The sequence below is a fragment of the Diachasmimorpha longicaudata genome, chromosome 6 (assembly GCF_034640455.1).
Source record: "Diachasmimorpha longicaudata isolate KC_UGA_2023 chromosome 6, iyDiaLong2, whole genome shotgun sequence".
Taxonomy (NCBI): Eukaryota; Metazoa; Arthropoda; class Insecta; order Hymenoptera; family Braconidae; genus Diachasmimorpha; species Diachasmimorpha longicaudata.
In genome coordinates this window covers 2,869,058-2,888,657 of record NC_087230.1, presented here as the reverse complement: position 1 = coordinate 2,888,657, position 19,600 = coordinate 2,869,058, and the positions used below count along the sequence as shown (strand labels likewise).

The 19,600-nt window shown below is 34.8% G+C and overlaps 2 protein-coding genes across 2 annotated transcripts; both read right to left on the bottom strand.

Moving 5' to 3' along the window:
• Positions 1-5: 5 nt before the first annotated feature.
• Positions 6-19,237, bottom strand: LOC135163805 (tumor susceptibility gene 101 protein). The gene is made up of 6 exons (XM_064123619.1): positions 18,775-19,237; positions 18,536-18,699; positions 15,794-15,905; positions 8,021-8,238; positions 3,841-4,199; positions 6-383 (listed from the first exon to the last, which is right to left on the bottom strand). Exons 1-6 carry the CDS (start codon positions 18,977-18,979, stop codon positions 197-199), a joined length of 1,245 nt encoding a protein of 414 aa, XP_063979689.1. The 5' UTR covers positions 18,980-19,237; the 3' UTR covers positions 6-196.
• Positions 12,693-15,787, bottom strand: LOC135163806 (uncharacterized). Its single transcript, XM_064123620.1, has 2 exons — positions 15,339-15,787; positions 12,693-15,264 (listed from the first exon to the last, which is right to left on the bottom strand). Exons 1-2 carry the CDS (start codon positions 15,358-15,360, stop codon positions 14,870-14,872), a joined length of 417 nt encoding a protein of 138 aa, XP_063979690.1. The 5' UTR covers positions 15,361-15,787; the 3' UTR covers positions 12,693-14,869.
• Positions 19,238-19,600: the final 363 nt, after the last annotated feature.

Sequence of the window (19,600 nt, the reverse complement as noted above, 5' to 3'; positions counted from 1 at the left end):
TGGAATAGCTTTTGCCATAGATTTATTTATTATTGAACAAGCATATCAAGTAAAACCATCATATTTATACAGTAGATAATTTACCTTAGCTGAATACATTTTTTTCATCATCAGTAAAGTAAAGTAAATGATAAAACATTGCAGCAAGTATGGATAGTTAATGAACAGAAAATCATTCATTTATTTTCATCTTTAATCAACCAGCGAGTCCAGCTTTTTGCCTGCAGCGTAACATCAGTGCTCGTAACATAAATTGTCGACGAGATAATTGTCGTACTTGTTTGAGGAATGCATCAAGATCTATGACTCCTTGCCGAAGGCCCTCTCCCAGGTAATAAATAGCGTCTTCTGTGGCTGCCTCTTCAGCAAAAGCATTTAACATCCTGAATATATAAAATTATGGAATTAATATTGAAAAAATTGTTGAATTCGATATATATCAGGATGAGCAAGTATTTAATTATTTTTTTCCTTCTCAAACCATCAGTTGAAAATGAGTACTTTGTGTATAGCTAGGTTACACTAAACCCAGGAGGGGAAATTCTTAATCAAGTATTTGAATCAGTCAATATAAGCGCCCTAGTAATTCTGAACAGAGGTTTATTGAAGATATTTCTACAAAAAATGACTTTAACGGGTTTGGGTGAATTTTTTAATAAAATACCTTAATACGGGTACTTTTCGAGAAATTCCTAATATTAATAAGTAGAATCGACTTTGTCAAAACATAAATGGCTCATTATGCCAAATGTCGCAATAGATATAGCCGAAAAATAGTCGATATTTATTTTTGTTTCTTCTCAAAAGAATATTCGTCTAATAGCTATTGCGCAGCTTTATTAAACCAAATGACTCTTATTTTTCAATTCTAAAATCTACTGATCAAAATCCATAAAATTAAAAATTTTCATCCCAATTTCTCATACGTTCGGCATCGGTCCTCTATTGCAGGCATAAAATGTTCCATCACACGGAGTCATTTCACCTGAGAGATAAATTCTCTTTTAAACATTTAATTATTAAGATCGAGTTTAAAAAACGAAGTGACTATCGGTATACATCCCCCGTGCAGATTATTTGAAATGCGGGTTAATAATAGCCAAGACTAGTTTTGCTACAAGTTAAAGCTTCGTCACGTTAGTGTCCGAATCGGTAGACGCGCGATTCCCGGCTAGAGACTAGAACACTTACACTTCTTACAAATAAACATCAAAAAATGAATTTATGAATTACGCTTACTGCTGATTCATTCCATCAAGTAGAGGGTGTATTTTTTGGTAGAGGATCACCTTTCTCGGAAAAAAATATCAATCGCACTACGCATTGCTCCCTGTTTTCTCCTCTCTTCCTTTCCGGCGTTTTCGTACTTGATGTCGGTTTTTGACAAATTCAAGCATGTGATGTTAATAGTTGTTTATTGCATAGGTGTATGAGAGCTTGAGACTTTTCATTAGATTTTGTGTTGTGAGGAACTTCATGACCTTTCATATAAAAACGAATTCATTTCCACGTGATGAATCATTTTTGAAATGTTCACTAATAGACACCTTAGTTAACTGACTTTTAATTTGATCGCGAGGGGGGGGGAGGAGGAGAACTCGAGGCTGGCCCATGCCCCAGCCTGTGTCGGCCATTGTCCATAAACTTTACTTGAGCGCTGATCAAGGCAGAGCCAGTTTGACCCCTCTGATAAAAGTGAGCCGCTTAAGGGGGGATCCTGCTTTAGAGGCTTCAAAAAATCGATTTTTTTTTTTGCGTAAATCACTTCCTAAACTATCCAAGAATATGTCTCCAAAATTTCAGAACAAAATTCGGATTATTTCCGGAGATACAGACGAAATAGTGAGCAAGCGTTAAGCAGGTATACGAGCATCACGAAAACTTTGACACGCGATTCCTCGGATTTCCATTTTTATGATTTTTTCAAATTGTTGGACAAGATAGGAAAAAAAATAAACGTCCTATCGAAACGAATCAAAATGCGTTGAATTTGGAATTAAATTCTCTGCCAGGTAAACCTAACATATCTTAAGAAAGTTTACATTAATCCGATGTTTAAACGATTTAAAGTAAATTTTTTTTTTCTAAAAATGCATTTTTTTTCAATCTGCGAAAAATTGTTGAATTTTTCACTTTTCGTTGAATTTTCGTGGTTAACCTGGGAGTTTCACTATTGAAAATTGAAAATTTCTTTTGTTTTTTTGTTTTACATGAAAATTGCGACCTGCATCTTGCCTGGCACACAGAAATTGCACACTCGTGGCGCCTCAGTAAATTTCTTCAAACATGAAGAATATCTAATGTATAATAATAAAAAATTTTGAGAAGACTCTCCAAATATATAAGAATAAATCCTAAGAGTTTCATTTCAATCAGACATTTCTTTCCTTTCCAAAAAAATCCTTGAAAATATAGATTTTTTGAAGCCTCTAAAGCAGGCTCCCTCCTTAATGCAGTCGTGCACCGCTTTGACTGCTATGGTACAGGTGGAGATAAGAGTGCATGTTCCTGCGCCCTTTCTCCGCGACCATCCTCCCAGGCCGAATGTAGGTATTAATATTTCGTCAAAATACATCTGGTAGTAATATCATGAGTGGATAATGCCAAATTGTATATCTTCAAACGTGTCAATAACTCTTCGAGTTGACTTAATGGAAAGATGCTCTTCAGAAGAAAAAAAATATACCCTTCACTTGGTGCAATGCGTCAGTACTGAGGGTAATTCATGAAGTTATCTTTTGTTATTCATTTGTAAAAAATTCAAGTGTTCGAGTCTCTTCCGTATGACACGGACCTAGTGATTTTGAACAATCACGAGTGGCCCGTGTTCCAATTTTACTGGTGAGAGAGTCCGTCCACTGATGAAAAAAATTTCTTGTGTCAAGATTATAAGTAAATTTACGCGGCATTAGAATGGGGAAAAATTATGTAGATTTACTAATGGGAAATAAATCTATTTGGCAAAAGAAATTTTTTTTCTCAATGTACACCATCTCTATCACTCCGTATTTTTTTATAGATCTTAATATTTAGTGATTGACAAAAGCATTTCTAGCTTGGCACACATCGTTCGCTTAGTTAAAACCACTCTGTGTAAGCTCACGTTTTAGACTTCAAAAACCTCACTGTGGCTGATAGGAAAAATTATTTTAAATTTTGAGAACAGATCTACAAGATTTTTCGGAATGGCCCACGGTTATTTTGGCAATTCATTTGGCTCATAGAACATGGGCCATGCAGCTGTAAAATCATAGACCATAAATTTTTTAAAGTGAATTAACAATCCAGCTTTGGAGGAGGAAAAAGTTTTAAAATTGATAGTTTTTGTTGTCATTCATAACCGCTTTTTTTTGATTCACTATATTTTCAATGAAAAATATGTTTCCCTTGAGAAATAGGTTTAACAGTTCTCTGTATAATTTCATGTTTCAAGAAAAATCAACTTTCAGATTTGAGTTATGAAAAAATGGTTGATATCAAATTATTCAATGGCCCCAAAAATTTGAAAAATTGCAAGGTATAACCTGACATGAAAAAAAATTGTAATCTGTTTCAGAATTGCCTGTAGCTTTACTTGAACGTCTCAAATGAAATTGTGGAGATGGAAAAATAACGAATTTTCTTCTGTACTCATTAGTTTCATTAGTCTTTGAAATAAAGTGACAACAAATTCGGAAAAATTTACGAAATTTTTCATACATCAAATATTAATAGTAATGCATGAAAATTTTTCCCCATTTTCGCGAACATTGAAAATACATTATTTCGGTTTTTTTGTGCGTTTTTCTCACTAGGGCATGCCGAATCCTTAAGCGATTAATTCTTAATTTGTTTACGTACTGTTTATATAGAGGTGCGATCGTGGTGACAGCTTCATCAACGTCTACAGACTGATTTTCTGAGAGTTTAGTGATTTCCCTTTCAAGCTCTGTCTCCTTATCGTGAAGAATGTTGATGTTCTTGTCTAGTTCCAGTTTTTCCTTCTGCAGTCTATTGAACAAATCAGTCAGTTTAGACGAACCATTTGTAAGTTCCTGTTGAGTACGACGCAGAGTTTCCAGTTCTGCTTGCAATTGTGAATGTTGTTCGATTAATCTTCTACGTAATTTATCTTCAACTGCTGATATCAACGAAGCTCGAATGTGCTCTTCTGTGATTGTATCGGAATTTCCACTGTTCATAGCTGGCATTGAGGGTGACTGTAAGATAAAAACGAAAAAAAATTACATCGGTGGAAGAGAATTGACAATGAAATTAACCCCTGATAGCGCCCATATTGACAACTTCTAGACTGATGATCAAAAGATTATGATCTAAAATTTAAGGAAACCATGTACTCTGGCTATTGTTTATGCAACGAAATGGTTTTCTCATGTTGCCGCCGAATGTCAAAATTTTTATTTAGGCACCGATTGACTCCAAGTTTCCTTATATTTTACAATACTTTTATTATTTCATGTTTACTGGCTTGACTTTGAGACCCAATATTGAATCACATTTTTATTTATTTTGAAAACACTTAGAAATGTACTCTTGAAAAACGATTATTGAAAGAATGTTAATCATTTGTGTATGTGTATGTATATGTATGTGTATGTATGCATGGACGTTGAAAAGAAAAAAGTATAGTAATTTCTCATTCGATCAATGTTATTGGATCGAAAGTCCATCCTTTTACAAAAAATCGTTGATTTTACGGTTTAATACATCAATTCAAAATTCTTACATTCCGGTGAGGATAGCAAGAAAAGAATATAACTTTAAAAACGAAGTATTATCATGCTCAAATAATTTAATTGAATAATTTCATTGATGCAACTCTCTTTTTAGCCGCCAATTGGATTTTTTCATAAAACCATAGTTCGCGTGCAAGTAAAATGCCATTTCTGTAGTAATTTCTCGGGATTTGTAACTTAAAAATACCTCCAACCCAATGTTAATATTGTTTCATCCCGATGGGAATGCATGGCGATTTTTTATTTAAAGCCCGATTGGATATACTGAATTATCTGGAATAGAGCGTTTTCGTTTTTATATTTTATCTGAAACTTTGGTGCAGTCCTGCATTAAGTAGGGATGCATAGGAAAAAAAGAAAATATCCTGAAAAAAGGTAAAAAAAAACGAAAAAAATATAGAACCGAGTCTTTTTAATTTATATGTGAGGATAAATGCAATAAACCCAAAGCGGGTAATGCCTGATTTGGGGCAGGAGGGTTAGAGGGGCGAGAACTATAAAAGTAAAATATTTCCTGAGGGATTCATGGAGCATATTGTTCTCTGAAAAATTATTAAATGTTTTAAGAAATTTTTTAATTATCCTAGTCTTATCGTAAAATGTCTGAAATGAGATGATAATCAACTGTTACTTTGCAATCCACCAAATAGCGACATGAATTTGGCCACTCCCTCTTCTTTTCTCGCAATAAAGTGACACTTGATCACCACCTCAATTAAATATTCTTCATTCTCAGTGCTAGTTGATAGGTGGTAGTCGAAGAATTTCTAAAAAAAATTACAACATTTTTCAGACAACAATATTTTATAATTGGTCTTCACGTATTGATTCCAAAATGATTTGAATGTCGGATATTTCCCCCTTATCTCCCTCTCCCTCCCTGATGCGTTAAGGTGACCTAAGATGGCTAATCGCCATCTTCGAAAAAGTTCTCTAGTTCTCAGGGTTCTACGCATTATCGAGTAAGACTATTGATATTATAAAATTGCTAAAAATAATGAATAATTTTTCAGAGAATGATATTTTAAAATACTTTTCCTTGAACCCCTCAGGAAATCGTTTACTTTTAGAGCCCCCTCCTCTCACTCCTCTCCACTGTCAAATCAGGCATTACCGGCTTTCTATTTATTGCAATAATCTTAAGATATAAATTTAAAAAGCCGGGTTCTATATTTTTACATTTTTTAAGTTTTTTTTCCAGCATACTTTATTTTTTTTGTGCACTTCTGCTTGATGCAGGTCTGCACCAAAGTTACAGATGAAATAGAAAAACCAAAACTATCTATTGCAGATAGTTCAGTGTATCCAACCGGGCCATAATTCCTCTTTGTTCGAAATGTCTAATAAGCTGTTATTTTTCATGAAACTGTTGGAAAAAGATGATTGTTCCACGCCGTTTTCCAATTCTTTTCCAGGTAACAGTAAAATTTAGAATACCTGAAAATACCTGAACTGAGTGATATAGCCCCTTTTAGGGGTATTTATTCAATTAGAGATTCGTATGAGTTCCTCGTGTAACCTTCAGCATGATGGGAATGGGTATTAGCTGAATTCTCTCACTAGTACTGTACGCATCCCTACATCATAGCCCACCGAACCTACGGATGCTCTGTGTCCTGATTTTTCCTCTGGTGTTTGAGGAACGAGAGGTTGGCCAGCCTCAGAAAAACGAAAAATAGATGAGTGGTTGATTAACGTGTATGTGTGAGGATTGGACAGGCGTGAAACCTCAACGCATAAGCCCTATAAAGCCTGGATCGATAAGGAGCAGGAAAAAGAAATCCGTTACTGGGGGTTGCAAGAAGGTACCGAGCTCAGTGAATGACATATAGGTCAGGATACACCGCAGGAACTACGGCAGAGCTATTACACAATAGCTACACAAGCTGGTTGTGTTAAGTCGAAATTTCTCAAAAATCCCAAAAACTGGGAATAACCACTTCAAATCCCAATACTAATTTATATTAGGCGAACGTTTCGGGATAAAGAAAGCAACCGGATGTGAGAATCCGGAGGAAAGAAGACGATAACTAAATCAAAGAGGAAGAGCACGTGGAATCGACAGTTCACTCGCCGGTACTCCCACAGAGACTATGGCGGACCGCTAGAATGGTCTTCAGAGACTCTAGCCAATAGGATAATTGTGAATTTGGTTACAAGATTAATTGTAGAATGGATCCACGTCATTTCCGATAAATATCCATTCATGGCTCCTCGGGATTGAGATGTCAATTATTTTTGGAATTTTGGACAGTTAACTTATCACTGGATAGATTGGTTAAATGGGTTGAGAATTTTCGGAATTTAATAATAAATTCTCATGATGAAATTTAAACTATGTGGCTTAATATCTAATTTTACGCCGGTGATAGGGTGAATATCTAGCTTCAATTAAACTAAAAACATACGGGCGTATTCCAAAGGCGATAATTTGATTACTAAAGCTTACTCAGCTTACGATATTTTAAACTGTAAGATTTAATTGATTTTCACTGACTTTAGTAAATCGCCCGGATGAGTGGTGATAACCCTGATGTGGATTATCACACTTTTGTAAACACCTTTTTTGGGAACAATATTACAATGAGTTTAGTAGACAATAAATCCATTCTTTTTTCATCGATAATATAGCTTTTTCTTGAGTGAGTAGCAGTTCATTATCTTTATGACACACCGATTTTCGATGTCGGTAGGCAAAACAACGAATATCGTCAGAACATTCATTCTCCCCTCATGAAAGTATTCTTGAAAAATTCCGAGATTTTGAAAAAAATTGTTCAGAACCTTTTTTTTTTATTAATACAGTATGTACGAAGTATTGGGAGGGTTGGCGTTTCATTCTCCTTCCCCACGTGAATGTCGGATGGCCATTATTTATCCTCGTAATTACCCCTTTCTTATTTCACCCTCTATCCCTTTATTTCTCAATATTTATGCGAAGGCCTGATGAGATGTTAAAAGATGAAGCAATCTCAAAATCGAATTAATGATGTTACCAAGAATATTCATTCTTCATTATTGATTAATTACGTAATTAGTTGTGAACAGCAATAATATTATTGCAAACAAGTTTATGCTAATGTTCATCAACACCTCATTCATTTTGGAAAACATAATGAAGAATGAGTTATGGAAGGAGCCTTCCTTAGTAATAAGAAACTGGTAGCGAATCATGAAATATAAAAAATTTGCTCGTTTTCCTGTCAGCGTAGTTCATGCTCTTGAGCCAGGATGAGACATTGACATTTGATGTGAATAGATAAAATAAAAAATTGAAGACTCACTGGCTGTTTGACTGGGGGATATGGTGTGGATGAATAAGGACTCGCTGGATATCCCGGATTTGAGTATGAACCGAAGCTGGGATAGCCTCCAAAAGCAGCACCACCGGCTGGGGGATAGGGTGGTGGCATCCCACTTCCATAAGGAGGATTCGGTACAAAATGTGGATAGGGAGTCATGGAGGCAGCGTTCAGATCACCTGAAGGCAGCGGCATAAATGCTGAAAAGAAATTCAAACGTGTGAAGCTCATATGTATAATTATAGCGAGAACAGTAAAAATATATTTTTTTTATTATAATTCACATCCTGGTACCCTAAAAACATATGTGCTCTAGTCAAATATAAATGTAACAAACATCAACATCATCGATAGTATATAAATTATGCGCAAATTCAGGAGATTCATGGCTTTAATTTATGAAAATTGCCCACTTCTTCGTTAAAAGAAATCATTGGTGGTTCAATAACCCGCCGATTGAGCACTATCTGAATTTAATTCTACAATAAATAACGGCATTGAAAAATTTTATTTAATCAATTTTTCATTGTTCCAAGCAAAAAAATCGTCTGTGAGCATTAAAAATGAGAAACAGCACTTCAAATCTATTCGCCAAAGTTCCCCTTATCTTTCGGCTTATTAATCGTTCTCTTTGTTTTATATCTTCTAACTCCATAGGCAAAAGCTCCAAGTCGAATTCCTGTAAAATAACCTGTGCCACTAAAATATACAATCTAATAGATAGCAAATCGATTGAAAAATGCAGTCCATTAATTTTTCTTTAGTTCTTTACTAATGTCGCATGAGAAAGAAACGTATCATTCCTAACTACTCCAGCAGAATGAAAATCGGTCACAAAGATCAGTGCCCCCAGTGCTTTTCCATCATAGAATCATTGTTTACATTATTTATGTTAGCTCTCTAGCACTCTCTACTTCGATTGGTTTTTGGACGCAGATTTTTATGAATTGATTCTTAAATATGAAGCGATATAATTCAACACAATCAGAATCACATTTTGCAAAGCATCTGCAAGGAGATATCTAAGGCTTAGACCGAGGTTCCAACTCCTCTACCTTCTCCTCAGCTCATTTCATACATATTGGCCAACAACGGCGGATAAATTTTGGCACGTGTGATTTATTTCATAGACAAACAAATGAACGAATCATGGAAAACTAACACAAGTGGGAATTCTACACTATTAGGTTATTTTTCAATTATACTTTCTATTTGCAATAAACCGACTGAGAAACAAACGTCCATTTCTCCAAAACCGCTGGACCAATCGGGTTGAATTTGAAAAAGAGACGATGTTCAAAATTGGAATAGGGTGAGAAACACGATCGGGCGGCACACATCGTCTAAATTAGAGGGTATCAGTAGACCGCTAATAGGGCAGCTTCCAGTCACTATACTCGCAATCACAGTCAGGAACAGGCAATCATACATTCCATTACAATCACAGTGGGTCAACGGTGATTCTTAGGGGCAATATCAGGTAGTCGTTATCAAATAATCAGGGGTATATACCAGCTTTGAAATCAGGAAAGCATTCAGCGTTAATGGAAAGAAAATCTGACAATGTTTATAGTGTGATTGCAATAAAAATTAGTGTGCTGCCTTACCATCTCGATGCAAATTAGGGGCCCTGAGAGGCTTAAGAAAACTTCTATATCGGTTTCGTAAAAATTCAAAGTTTGATTTAACATTTCCCATGATCAAGTCCAACGTCGGCAATAATCGGCCATATTCGGCGTTCATCGTTAACCAATTACAATGAGTTACTGAAAAATTGCTGTGTGGCACAATAAAAAATCAAGGAAGGCCCAATAAAATAAACTGACTTGGTTAAGAATTTTTAAAAGATTTCTATGAATTTCTCATTTAACCTCAAATAAAAAGTGATAGACCTTGAAATTTTATAGTACTGTTTAGTAAATTTTACGAAGCCACATGTGATTAATTACAAAATTAACGGTATTAATAGGAATTTTGATGTGTGAGTAAAACACATCCCATTATTCTAGCAAGTTGCATCTGGATTTTTTGCAGACTTTTCTCTCCCTTTATTAAATTACTGCGAACGCAATATTATCAAGTAGTGTAAATCGGGTCATCTTTTATTAATTCCCACCCAATCACGAACTTTCGGACGACGAGAATAGAAAGAACATCAGTTCAATTTCAACAGGTGGTTCTCAGTAAAACTTAACGTCTGAAACCATTTTTGAATTATTGGAATTATTTTATCTATTTAGTTCTTAAATTTCCTTAAAGTTATAAAGTAAACAAGTTAATCTACATCATTTCGAAGGAAAACTAGAAATCGAAAAATTGAACGTTATCAATAGTCCCATTCTCAAACAGAACAAGTTAACGAAGAAAATGATACAGTTGAAACTATGAAAGCGAATGTCAAGAAAGTTAAAAAAGGCGGTATGCCGAACTCTCGATACTTGCATTACTATTACTCCATGGTGTAATTAGAAACAAAACAAGAGAAATCTATTGTTCCAACTTCTTTTCAACTGAAACAACGACTTTGATGCAAAAATGAAGATTTATACATATATATTCCGAAAATGAATGACCAGAGGCACTTTCGTGCAACAAACCTTCAAGTGTATATTTCCATTTTTGTGTCCGCCAACAACCGACCCACGATTTCGGGGTAAAAATAGAAATATTAATTAAAGAACATTACATTAAATTATTTTAAACCCATTAATATATCTCTTTATACCGCTTGATTAACATAAAGAACTTTAAGAGGAACCCTTTGAAGAACAGCAAACGGCCGATGCTATTCGACAGAAGTAATCTGGTCGATACTTGACGCGTTATTATACTTTTTCCTTCATTTCTACCAATTCGATTGGAAGTACCCTTTCAAATGGATCTACACCAGTTCGATTTAGAAAATGAAAAGGTAGATATTCGCGATGTGAATTAGTTGTGGTACTGACATCCGCCAGGCGGTTTTCAAAGATATATTTAGTAACATGAACCTCAACAAAAAAATAAATTTGGTAACAACCACCTGACAAATTGTGATCATAGCAAATTGTAATTTGTTATCCCAATTTTTAATCAAATTATTCACATATAATACCACAAGTGGTTCAAAATTATCGAATATTTCCCGATAGATTCGTTGCAAACAAATGAAGGAGTCAAGTTTTTCAGGCTAAAAAATCACGAGTGCGAAGCACGAGTGATTTTTCCTGAAAAACTTGACGACCTCATTTGTATGCAGGGAACCTAGAGGGAAATATTCTATAATTTTGAAGCTCGAGTGGTATTCAGGGGATTATTTTTCCTATCCGAATTTCGGCCAAGAAAATTGTGCCATGACATGAAAAGAGGTTTATTTGGTTAAGTGTCGTTTGTTTACCAAAATATTCAAAAAATTATCGCATATAATACCACAAGAGCTCCGAAATTATCGGATATTTCCCGATAGGTTCGTTGCAAACAAATGAACGTGTCAAGTTTTCCAGTTTAAAAATCACGAGCGCGAAGCGCGAGTGATTTTTCTGGAAAACTTGACGAGCTTATTTGTTTGTAGGGAACCTTGAGGGAAATATCAGATAATTTCGAAGTTCGAGTGGTATTCGGGGGATTATTTTTTGCATCCAAATCTTGGCCGATAGAATTGCACCATGAGACATAATTTTCAACGAATTGCCATTTAATCTGTCAGATACAATTGAGGGTTACTTCAACATTTGTTTTTTTTTATATATATCAACATGCAAAATTTCCAGTGAAATTTCCAAGAATATCCGCTGAAATACCGTGTTGACTATACAAAATAACGTCGAATGGTGCAATCCTATTGGCCAAGATTTGGATGGGAAAAATAATCGCTGATATTCGAGGTAGGCTATACAAAATCTCAACAAATGGTGCAATTCTATTGGCTGAAATTTGGGTGGGAAAAATAATCGCTGATATTCGAGGTAGGCTATACAAAATATCAACAAATGGTGCAATTCTATTGGCTGAAATTTGGGTGGGAAAAATAATCAGTAGTAATACCCCAAGACCTTCAAAATTATCGGATATTTCCCGAGAGTTTCGTTGCGTAGCAACGAGAGGGATAAGGTTCGCAGGTTAAAAAACCCGAGCGCGAAGCGCGAGGGTTTTTCTGCGAATCTTATCCCGATCGGTGCTACGCAGGGAAACTGGAGGGAAATATCCGATTAATTTTGAAGGTCGAGGGGTATTTGGCTGGATTATTTTTTTCATTCCAATTTCAAACAATTAAATGTGTGGCATTTCACGTCATATAGTATGGTTTTTCACTCGGCGTTGTGGCTTCTCCAGCGTATATTTTCTGTCTGCACAAAATGCAGAGAATTGTTTCCAAATTGTGGCTTTTGTCTTCACTGTATTATTAGGAACATTATTTTTAATTTTTTCATCAATAATCTCCAAGGATTCTCCTCCAAATCTGCTCATGTCGAGGTAAAGTCTTTGAACTTGATTTTTTGTAATGACAGTTTTGGGGTTTGAAACGCGTACAAATTGTTTATCGGATATTTTCATTGCTTAGCAACAAACAGGGAAATATCCGAAAAATATCCGAAGTAAAACTCTCTTACTTGTACCACGTGACGGGAAATGCCACCATTTGATTGGTTGAAATTGGGATGAAAAAAATAATCAGCCAAAAATACTGAAAATAGTTCAAAAATGTAAAAATAGTAATATCCCGTGATTTTTCTATCAACAAGTATACACATTTTCATACCTTTGTATAGTGTCTATCGAAACGAGTATTTTGAAAAGAAAAATCAAAATTTATTTAGTGGTTCATGAATTTTTTAAGGAAATACATTCATGCAAAAGGTGTAATATCTCTGGAACCAATCGGCTGATTGCGTTCACCCACAATAGCACCCTTTCATGTTATGAGAGTTACAAGTCTACAAAATTTCAACTCGATATCTCTATTTTTTTTTCATTCATGCTGTTCATAACAATTATGAGGATAAAACCTAAAACACCGATATCTCAAAATTTTATCTGAGAAGATGTGGAGGTTCCGATTGATAGTGACAGGACCCACGGCAGGGCGTATTTTGAAAAAAAAATTTGAAATCCTTGAAGTAGTTGGTGAGATATTTATGAAAAACGAAATTGACAAAAGCTGTTATATCTCAGAAATTATTGGATCAATCGAGTTAAAACGACGCATCAAAGTAAAGACTAATAACAGCTATCATAAGTTGAAATTTCACCGTATTTTCTTTCTATTTTCTCTAAATTCAAAAATTGCGAATCTTGCAGCGCATCCACATAGGTATGACGTAAAAATCCACTTTTTTGCGTGTTTCATAACATTCTTGATAACTTGCTATTGAAAGTAGAGAACTGACAAAACCGTCAAATACAAGACTTTCATTCAGAAGTAAAAGCCCTGAAATTCAAGTTAGAAATCTCAAGTTTTGTCACTTAACTATGCCCTGACTATACCCCAGAGTGAACGTTATCTAGATTGTTTTTTATCTGATTTTGTTCATCTACAAACCCTTGCAGTTGAAAAAGTTTATTTTGTAATTGCCGGATCATCAAAAATTATCCATAAATATTGGTATGTAAAAAATGGGGAAAAAATAGGGAACATTTTCAGCGAGCCTTTTCCATAAATATTGAGAAATTAGTCATTAGAGGGCGAAATTAGAAAGAGATAAGCACAAGGACAAATGGTGACCAACCAACATCAAAATCATGGGGGAGCAGATAAAACGACAAATCTTCCAGTACTCCGGACATAGATCATTAATCGAAACATTAATAAAAAATCTCCGAATTTCACAAATATACTTTCATGATGGAAGAATGAATACTCGCAAGGCAAAGGTTGATTGGAAATTATGGTCCGTTTTCCGACCTGTTATGTATACGATGTTCCGTAGTGAATCTGGGGTGAACCGGATGAATAACATATCAGATATTTCAGTTGATATTTTAGAGGATTATTTGACTTTCTTAAAAATTACTAAAGCGATTTTTTTTACTACATTCATATCAATGTCTTCTATCTCATCTAACCCAAACTTCTGAACCTTCATTGGATTTTGGATTTAAAATAATTTTCACTTTGCATTTGGAGTTCTATTAGTTATAAAAGATGAACAACTTCTACTAATGAAGAGGTATGTTGCTGTTCGGATGCTCAAGAGAGACTATAGTTAAAACTGACTACGAGGACCTTACTTGCCACAACCACCACGGTAAAAAAGTTATCCTTTTTCCTTATTCTCTGGGCATACTGTAATAAAATCATGTACTACCCTTCGAGAGATGGAATAACATACACTAGGAGAGGAGTGAATTTTGTATTTGAGAAAAACTCCAAAAACCAACAAGCTTCAATAAAAAATTTTCCAGATATTAAAATTTTTGTTGTTTCGTTAAAGATGCGTGCACGCGCTGTTTTGACAAAAACCAGCTGTTAACTTGAGAGTTGGCACAAAATTTCCTCTCATAAGTACAATGTTTTATACTGAAGATGATATTCAACTTTGGATCTAAACAAAATTTCTTCAACATCCAAAAAACTACTCAACTGATTAAATTTTTTTATTTTGTCCAAAATATTCATCTCATTGATGGCTATTGCAATCACTTCTGACCTATACCTCATCATTGAAAGCCCCAAGATATTTCGATTATCTAACTTTTGTTAATGACTCTTTTAAGTGCTAATTTTTAAAAAATCAACATATCAACAAACGATTGTAAATTATAGAAGGAGCTGGATGAGAATTCAATTGAATTCTTGACACAGCATCTGCCAACTATTGAATCTCAATGATGTAACCTTTTTCTTGCCCACTGTTAGAACAGTACAAGTCGATGGACGATAAGAACAAGGATAAACGAATTTGACAACTTTTTAAAAATTGATTTTGTTTGTATTCTGTAAATATCTCCAAGAACCATTGGAGACCATCTACTGTCTGTGTAAACTATTCTAGAAACGTTTCGATTTACCCCGTGAAAGGGAGCTTTGCCGACTCTGAGGACGCGTTCCCAAAATGGGAAGCAGATTTTCTTGGTCAGCAAAAGGTTCTCGAAGGTCGAGAACGGATATTTAACCGACCACTGTTCCTTTGAGACTATCCTAGAGGTTTGAAGATGCCCCCTTCTTATTCCGAAGTGTGAGGTCTTGGTATGAATCAGCATGATTCCGTACTGGTCGCCAGTCAATTTGGTACAAAAATGCTGGTCCACTATGACGTAAGTAATTCGGAAGTCTATCATGCATTTAGATTTTATAAATTTTAGAAATCATTCAACGACATACTCCCTCTCGTCCTCGTAGTCATATGTGCAGAACTGCTGCTTTTTACCAATGAAAATGGTAGAAATAAAAAAAAAATACTAGCATGGCAGAATAGAACGGCACTACTGCTTCTGCCCGAGAGAGTTCTACGCTGTTTGTTTTAATAAAAATTCTCTTCTTGTAAAAATAGTGTGCCAGTCGCCATCTTTGATGGATGAGGTGTATGGCCAAAGAGAATCTGGGGGAAGGGAAGGAGTCAGAATACCTTCATCCAAGACTTAAGGAATGAAAAATTGTGGCGAAAATGCGGAGAGCTATTTGAAGGAGAAAAAGTTGTATGACGTTGATCTCATTCGGAAGCCCATTATCGATTCATTGATGGCGGAGAAAGTATGCATAGATCTTCATTATTATATGCCGGCTGTCATTGCTTGCTGCCTCCTGCTTTTTCTTAATTGCCTAATTTTCATACTTACAAGGTTGAGTAGGATAATGAGTAGTTTGAGTATTCATTTTTGCGAAAACTGGCGGATGCTCCCCAAATGTTACAATCATAACTTGTATTAAACCCAGCAAATCTGAAGAATGCTGAAAAGTTAAAAATGGTCATATTTATTAATATTAAATTGATATAGATCGACGGGCGAAACAAATTAATATAAGAAGCTAGCGAGAAGGCTAAAAAATTCGATGAAATTTCTATTCAATGTTTAACAGAAAATATTCGATAGAAAAGTCCTTCCATCGTACTCTACAATTCAGTTTATTGAGGGATTTTCTATAGAATTTCCTCTCCTCAATTTTTTATACATTTTTTGTTTGATTATTCTGCTGGCACCAAAAAGAAATCTAACCAAAAAACTATTGGAGATGGCTGTATCTTGGTCTAACCGTAGTTTTACGTGGACACGTTGATGATCTTGGCTTCGGTCTTTAATTTTTGAGGAATTCTTCCCTTCCCTCGAATTTTCTCATAACGACTCGAAATCCTTCAAATTTTCTAAAAACTCCTTGCTTTTTTTCAAAACTTCTTGATTTTCCACACGAGTTGAAAGATTCTGTCGGACGTGTATCCAAACTATATATTTTATTAGTAATATGATGTTCAGTCATTTACGAGTTGCGCCTTTCTTCATTGAATAATTAACAAAAAGGCACTTTTCCGTGCAGTTCTTCACTCTCTCTCGTCCGGAGATTGGAACTCGTCCTTTCTCGAACAATACCACGCGAACAAAAATCTATATGTCCCTCATCTTGAAATATATTATTTCAACATGAACTGAACGTAGCGGCACTGGCCAAAATATATTTTTCTAGTGTTGATCGAAATAAAATTGTGAAGCGACATAAATCACCAATACAAACGATTACGGCTCATTTGATGACTGCTTTCACCAGAATGTTGGAAAAGTCAAATGACTTTTCAGAACCATTTAAGTTCAAGATCAAATCAACAGTGTAATCAATCCTTGGAAACGTATAGGACTAAGAGTGAAACAAATCTTTTTGATTAAAAGTTTTGACCACCTAGCTATTTAAGGCGTTTCATACTTATGATCCATTATTATTATCTATTTTGATCCATTATTGAGTTTCAATATCCCATTAAATATCAATTATATTTTTTGGTTGTTGAATTCGGTGTGTGCCTCTACTGGGACAGCGACGGCTATACATAGTTGAGAACTTTGTGATAACATTTACGAGGTCTCTGGACATTGTCAAAAAATCATAGTAATTCAAAAAGCCTCTAGGGATATTGCGACAATGGATAAAGACCGAGAAAATTCGAAGAAATTCAAGAGACTTTTTGAAGTTTTTAGGACGTTCTGGGTACTTTTGCAATATCGTAGTTTCTACAAAATTGGAAGGCATGTAGCAACGTTCCAAAATTTTTCTAGAGTACTCATGGGCTTCAGGAGATTTCATACAAATTTCTAAATTTTTTAAAGAGTTTCTAGGAATTTCACACGAACAATTTTTGTCCTTTTTAGAGAATTTCTACAATTAATCAAATTTTAAGGATTATTGTTCCGACCCAAATATCGACCAATCGAATTACACCATTCGACGCGTAGTACAGTTTACCCGGTATTACGCTGATCATTTTTTGATAATTCTTTCTGGTACTTGCTATATAGAAAAAAAAACATGATCGATTTAAATAAACCTCAACAAACAGCCAGGATGAATGCAATTGTGAAAATTTGTCTCATGGTGCAATTTTATTGGCCGACATTTGTATCGGATAAATAATCCCTCGAATAACATACAAGCTTCAAGCTTCCCTGTTAACAAATAAAGTCATCAAGTTTTTGAAGTTAAAAAATTACGAGCGCGAGTCAAGTTTTTCAGGAACTTGCGACGTTCCTTTGTTTGCAAACGAACCTGTCGGGAAATGCTCGATAATGTTGAAGCTTTTGTGGTATCATGTATACAGTCAGGACGTTCCTAGCGAAACTGAGTCTTTTCGAAAGCTTCTAGAAAATTGCGATAGAATTCGTAAATATTTTAGGAAGCTTGGAAAAACCGATTTTTTTTATTAATTAGAGGAAGTTTTATGAAATTCTTTAAGATTCTATAAGTTTCAAACATATTGCGAGACTCCATAGGAAAATATCGTGAGTCAATTTTTTTTTACAAACTAAACGAATTCGAAGTAATTCGTAAAATTTGGTATGAATATCGGCGTTTCTAAAATAAAAAATAATTGTAAGACCGTTCAATAAAATTTCAGACATTCACAGACACTATAAAATTCAAAGATGTCATTAGAATTTACGTTGGATTTCAGAGAACATTTTAGGAACATAAAGATTTATTTGAAGATCTGTTTTAAAGTTCTTTAAATTGGGAGAGAAATCAAGGAGTTTGTAAATAATAAGGAAATAACGAAGCCTCTATAAATTCGAAGGGAGTGCCAGGGACATCACATTTCGAGACAATCGAAAAATTTTTAGAAAATTCGACAGAATAGTGTTTTAGATTTTCAGAAAAATATTAATATATCTTATTTCTCCAAAATAAGTTTTGGAGACTGGGAATTCATTTTGCCCGTACTGAACGGACTATTTCTATTTTGTTGCCAGGTCCCACGGATGATCTTTTTAGAGAATAAAAATTGTTGCATCACTTTCTTTACTGAAAGTTTAACTTCATCGATCTCTTAAATATTGTGCATGTCATGAAAGAAAAATAAATAGTAAAATAATTCTTACAGGTACCCAATCGTGTAAATAAGGCAGATAAATCTTCCCATTGTGATCCACATACATACTGACTTTGATTGTCATATCTGCTGTTGGTTTTACGTAGCACATTGGTGCATTATTTGGGTGTGTATCCATTAGCCAAATACAGATAGGAATGTTGTACACTGAACCTGATGAATTAGCACCAAAAGAGGGAAAAAATTAATAATCAGATAGGAAAAATTAATCTTAAAATGATTGTGTACCTTTAAACATAACTGGTATTGTTCCCTGAAGATTGAACAGCTCTTGACACGAACCATCATTAAAAACAAAGCTCTCACTGGTCCCGATCAAACTTTTGTATTCCTTCATCACATTTACAATCTCTCTTCTGGTAACTTCCGGATTCTGATACTTCAGTAGATATTGTTTCATCCTCGCCTCATCCATGCGATTCATTTTTACCATTTAACCGTACAGACGTCACAAATGATGTCAGGTTGGAGGCTGGGTGCAATTTTATAGGTTACTCCCTGATTTTCAAGTCTGGGTTATCCGTGATTTTTAAGTGGTTTTGCGTCCGTCAGAGTGAAAGCAATTGCTGCACATCGTTTATGTATATTTTTTATTGAAAACAATCGATACAAAAAGCCGTAGTGAAGTAAGTGTAACTTTTATCACCGTGTTTAGGAGTGGGAGGATACGGGTTACAAAGCAGAAACTATGAAACTATGTGGGAGTGAAGGTATCCTCTCGCGTAGACCGCTACTTACCATAGGGTCCCTATGACTTCCATATTAGTACTAGATTTAGCTTCTGGCGTTCAAATATTGTATTCAATAATTTAAACTTTCGGGAAAAGGTTCAAGCTATATGTAATATTTTTAAACACTCTTGAGGATGAAAAAACACAGCCTTTTGAAATAGTCAGTTTCAGAAAATTGTAAGCGGATACAAGTAATAAATCTTGCAATTTATTGACGTAACTCAAGCCTTCCAAATAAAATATTCTTTGTATAATTTTTTGTAATAGAGTTTCTAAGTGTAATTTGAGTCCCTCATCAAACCGTTCAAGTCATAAAACCTTTT